This window comes from Morone saxatilis, unplaced genomic scaffold (genome assembly GCF_004916995.1).
Source record: "Morone saxatilis isolate NCDOM2014 unplaced genomic scaffold, NCSU_SB_2.0 Contig0, whole genome shotgun sequence".
NCBI lineage: Eukaryota > Metazoa > Chordata > Actinopteri > Moronidae > Morone > Morone saxatilis.
The window spans coordinates 19,752,983-19,758,515 of NW_023339650.1; the positions used below are offsets into that span (position 1 = coordinate 19,752,983).

A 5,533-nucleotide genomic window follows, 5' to 3' on the forward strand; every position below is an offset into this window, starting at 1 on the left:
TTGAACCGGATGAAGGATTTTAGTAATCGGACATCTGGATCTTAAGTTATCAGAGAAACAAGCTGAGGTAACGTTAGCAGCACCTTGGTTCGCAGCCCCTCCGGGACGTCCTTTGTCTGCTCAACAGCGTGGGAGAAGCAGTGATTTTTAAGGTGGAACTGCTTTATTCAAGTGTGTTTAGTGGTTTTAAATCAAGCCAAGGTCTGTCTTGTTTGGAGGGAGGAAGACCTCTGTGGAAATGACGCCAATGGTGGTGAAGACCACAACTCCCATGATCCCACACTGCTTCACCACCTCATCACACTTCCTCTTTTATTATTGTTTGGTGAAAATTACAGATTGTACGTTAAATGATTTAGAAAACCCTGAAAGCCTCAAACAAGGAGAAAAGCATCAAAAAGCCAAAGTAACCAATCAAAACAAGGGTAGACCAACAGGAAGTGAAGAGCAGGAAAACATAAATAAGCCCCCCTCTCGTCCCAGCAGCCAATCAACAACCAGTGATGAAAACTGGGTGAATCCAACAAACAGGAAAACAGAAGCACATAAAGAAAATCTGATGTCGCTCCCGTTGCACCATTTTGATCTGAGGAGGAAGAGAAACAAAATGGCGTCTGGGAGGTGGAGGGAGAGTTTAAACTGAACACTGTAGCTCCACACTACCTTCTGCTGGAAACTGCGCTGACTGCAGGAGGAGAAACAGATCTACAGATTCTGATTCTCGCTGATCAATAACTGATCAAACACTGCCAGGATTAAAGTACTGAAAGTATCTAGGTGATGTCACACCTGATCGATCAGCTTCCTGCAGTTTTTCGGAGCTCAGGTGTTCAGTTTGAACCAGCTCAGACGAGCCATTGTTCATCCACACTTCCTGTTTCACTGGCAGGTCACTGCGTTTGCTCCACATGCTTGTTTCCATGCTGACCACCAACCAGTCAATCAGCGTACCACTTTGGCCATGGAGGGTGATGTCCTTCCTGTCAGGTGACCTGGCGAGGGCGCGGGGTTGAGCTCATCCAGAGGGGATTTAGGAGGAAGCAGTGGGGTCAAAGGTAAGATCACAGAGGCTCCGCCCCCACGAAGGTCCAGACTTCTTACTTCACTTCCTCTGGTCACATCAGTGATGATGTCACAGACGCCAGGTGGAGGCTCTGACGGCGAGGTTGGCGTCTTCACCTCAAGAATCGTGATTAACGGCCCTGGTGTGATGACATCATCAGCGGTGGCCAGTGGGATGATTCTGACCTGCCTTCCTGTCTCAGCACTCTCCGTTGCCATGGCAATGTCGGAACTGTCATTCCTGGTTGTCATGGTGACGACCCGGCCGGACGCAGTGTCGTAGCTTCGCCCCACAGTGTAGCTCTTCTCTCTGATTGGCTGAGGGGGAGCTTGGTTTGTTATGACCCCACCCTCCTGGAGTGCATAGGTGAGCAACATCAAACACACACAGACTGACTGATTAACCAATCACAGATCAATAACACCTGTATGGTTGTTTTATTGACAGCTCAGTTGACCTACCACTGCCGAGCTGCTGTCCAGTGGGAGGGCCTGAGAGACAGAGTGAGAGACAGACAGACAGACAAAGAGACAGAGTGAGAGACAGACAGAATGAGAGACAGACAGAAAGAGAGACAGACAGAAACAGAGTGACATACAGGCAGAGAGAGACAGACAGAGTGGTTTGTTTCATTTATCTACCAGGAGATGGCAGTGTCTCCTCACCTCGTCTGGTTCCAGCGGTTCAATCATCGGGGAGTCATCCACTCGGCGTAGAGGTGAGGAGGCAAGACGTTTCTCCCACTCTGTCATCCCTCCTCCTCCTCCTCCTCCCTCTAAGAACGAGCGCCTGAGAGCGCTGATGGTGCTCTGAGGTTTCTGCTCCTCTTCTGGACTTGCCAACGTCTCCTGAAGACAAAGACCAACACTGAGTCTCTATCAGAATGCCATTACTTGAAGAATACTGAGACCAGTCTTACCTGAGTCTTCAAGTCTTCATCCTGATCAGACTGACATACACAGGCAGAGACAGACAGACAGACAGAGAGACAGGTTCATGTTAGATATAAATAAAGGTTATTATTACTATTTATCCAGTTCAACTATGAGGGAGCTTTCAGACAGACTCTATTACAGGTAACTGTCTGAAAGCATTGTGACATCAGCAGTACCTCAGTTGCCGTCAGGTCTCCATCCACAGCTGTGTCAGTCAGCTCCGTCTAATCACAAACAAACCTTTGGTCAAACAGGAAGTCAACATCTTAAACAGGAACAAGCAGTTAGACAGGTGAGACAGGTGAGACGGATGAGACAGGTGTTTGTTACCTTGGTGTCCTGTTTCTGAGGAGTCAGAGGACTCTGCTGAGAAATCTCTCTGGTCTCCTCCCTCTCCTCCTCTTCCTCATCCTGCTGCACTTCCTCTTTATCCACCTCCAGCCTCTCCTGCACCTCCTCCTCCAACACCAACACCTCCTCCACTAGGACACATGAGACGAGAGACGGATACATGGAGACAAAAGGAGGCATCAGTCAGTTTCACAGTCACCTGGTCTGACATGTCTCCTCTGATTGTTTGTTTTCTGTACCTTGCTCCTCCCCCCTCTCCTCCGTCCTCCTCTCAGGTGTTACCGTGGTAATGAGGTCACTGACGGCGATGGCTTTAGATGCTCCGTATAGTCCCGTACCCATATCTACACACACACACACACACACAAACCAGACAGCGTTACCATGGCAACCATCGGCCAGCTGAAGCGACCACTGTGTGTCAGCCAAGCTGTCCTAGTGTTGATCAGCAGCAAAGCATCACGGCTGCTCATTGCCAAGGCAACGGCATGTTCAGCCAATCAGGCATGCAAGGTGGCCAGGGCCAGCCAATCAATCAGCCAATCAATCAGCCAATCAGCTATGACCTGTTATTATATACATACATGACCTGTTGATCACACCACTTATTCACAAGGATACAAGCTAAGAATGCTAACAAACTAACATTGCTAACAATATAAATAGCAAGTGTAACAATGCTAATTATGCTAATAATACTAACATTAAAGAGTCAGACCTCCTTCCTGTTGAACAGAAAAACAACAAAAGTCTACAAGAAGGGGGCGGGGCTAAACCAGGATATAAAGTGGTGATGCCTTGCCCTGCATGGCGAGGGGCGGGGCTTAGAGTTTTTCTGTCCATACTTTCTGTATAGTCATAACGCACACACCTATCACACACAGGTACATTCTGTCTGATGATGTTATCAAGGACAGGATGGAGGTCTGACCAAGAGAAACCAAAGAGCTCATCGGACGGGAATGAATAGCTAATCCCACATGTGTCTGAATGAGTCCCTCTAGACAATCAGGACGCAGCATTCAGTGATGGCACAGCATTCAGAGCTGTGGCCAATCACAGCACAGTAGTACTGCAGTACTACAGCATCACTGAGCTCTACCTGTGTGTGTACTACCGTTGGCTTTGGGGGACACGGTGATGGCTGGAGAGCCAATCAGAGAGGACGTGGCCCTGGAAGCTGAGGACCAATCAGAGACTCTGGTTACCAACAAATAAAAGACACAACTGACCAATCACACAGTGGGACTCCTGGACCTGAACCCTCCCACCGCTACCACTGAGACAGTACTACTGGGACCATTACTTTTACTACTACTACTACAAACAGGACCACAATTATTTCAGGCACCAATACTAGTATGATTACTACCTCCGTCCAGGCTGCGGCTCAGCAAGTTCCTCTTGCTGATACATCGTGGGAAGTGCGGTGCAGGTCTAGATATTTGAGCGCTGGCTCTACGACTCTGGATCTGAGTCCGACCACTGTACCGGAACTTTGAACCCAGAGACAGGAACTTCTTTGGGGTCTCCTCTGGAGACATCAGCCTGAGACAAATGGGTACAGGGAGACAGATGGGTGGGAGGGGGCAGACAGGTGGGGTAAGACAGTGGCAGTTGTCAGAGCATGTCCTGATCAATTAACCTTATTTTGTATCACACCTTACCTACAGGTTAGTCCCTTAAACACATCACGCTAACGTAATGACCTTGAACACACTCCAGTTCACTGACCTGAAGAAGGAGTGATGCTCCACACAGACCTTCCACAATCTTTTAGCTGCTCGGTGGTTCAGCAGCTTGAAACCAATAGTAGACTCAAACTGGTCAAACTGGAGACAGAGAGAGAGACTCAAACTGGTCAAACTAGAACAGTGATATTGACAGCTTGGTTTCAATTTGACTGTCAGCGAGTTGTTTCATTATCTCCAGCAGAAAATGTGTAACTTTCCTTCCCAACAGAAAATTTCTGCTAACAGACACTTGAAGGGTTACTCCTGAATCCTGAGCAGAGACAGACTGAACTTGGTGGGTGTGCTTAGTCCTGTTCTGTCTGGAGGTGTGTTGGCATCTCATGTCATGGCCATGGCTGTATCTTTGCCTTTTCCTTGTGTTTTCTTGTGTTTCCCCTTCCCTTGTGTCTCCTGTGTGTTGTAGATGTGGTTTTGCCTCCTGCCCTCAAGCTCTGCTCAAAACACCATTCTGAAATCAACTCTCCCAGTCTGCTCATCTACCTTCAATCAACTCATCTACCTCACAGTATATCTACCCCAGTGCTCCATCTGCTCTCTGCCAGATCATTATGTCTTCTGTCATAAGTATTCCATTCAATGGGAGTTACACCTCACCTACCTGCCAACCAGCCATCTTCAGTAAACCATCTCCTCAACCCTCTTATCATTGCCATCAACACCCTTTTTGGAAATAAACCAACTTAAATTTCATCAATCTCTAAATCTGTCTTGCATTTGGGTCCACACCTTCATCCACTGTAACATCTCACCTCTCCTGGTCGGATCTTGATGTAGAAGTTGTTCCTTTTATACGAGATCTTCAGGATCTTCGGCCACGAGAATCTGTTGATCCTAAGTCTGTCTCTGTAGACCAGCAGACCACTACTGCACACACCCAGCATGATGGCCACGCCCTCCGAGTCCTAGACAGACAGACAGACAGACAGACAGACTCATGAATGACTAAAATGGGAAAAGTTGTTTGTGTTTTTATTAATTTTATTTAATTTAATGCATGAGCACCGTAATTCAAATTTGACAAAATGAAAACCACCAGTTCATTAAAATGTTTAAACTTATAATAATTAGGCATGCACAGATACCAATACATTGGGTACATCTTCTGAAGATAGAATCAGAAGCATCATGTCTTTAAAGTCATCATACTTGTACTTGGTCTGATAAAAGGGGTAATGATGTATCCATAATAAGAATAAAGAAGAACGAATAAGAATAATTCTGAATACATATACACTGATCAGCCCTAAAACAGTGAGCACTGCCAGTAACACTGATTATCTGGGTATCAGGGCTCCTGTCAGTGGAGGGTATATCAGACAGACAGTGAACATTTGGTCCTCAAAGTTGATGTGTTAGAAGCAGGAAAAATGGGCAGTGTGAGGATTTGAGCGACTTTGACAAGGGCCAAATTGTGCTACTGTAGCTCAAGC

The 5,533-nt window shown here is 46.9% G+C and overlaps 1 protein-coding gene across 1 annotated transcript in view; it reads right to left on the reverse strand.

The window, feature by feature from the left end:
* Positions 1-5,005, reverse strand: part of LOC118337975 (protein 4.1-like) — a gene marked incomplete at its 5' end in the record, with an annotated part of 14,932 nt that extends 9,927 nt beyond the window's left edge. Inside the window, 8 exon segments of the mRNA XM_035675165.1 lie at positions 1,729-1,911; positions 1,983-2,012; positions 2,175-2,222; positions 2,329-2,480; positions 2,589-2,693; positions 3,722-3,897; positions 4,084-4,181; positions 4,853-5,005. Coding sequence (XP_035531058.1) covers positions 1,729-1,911; positions 1,983-2,012; positions 2,175-2,222; positions 2,329-2,480; positions 2,589-2,693; positions 3,722-3,897; positions 4,084-4,181; positions 4,853-5,005 — 945 coding nt within the window.
* Between the last annotated feature and the right edge of the window lie 528 nt (positions 5,006-5,533).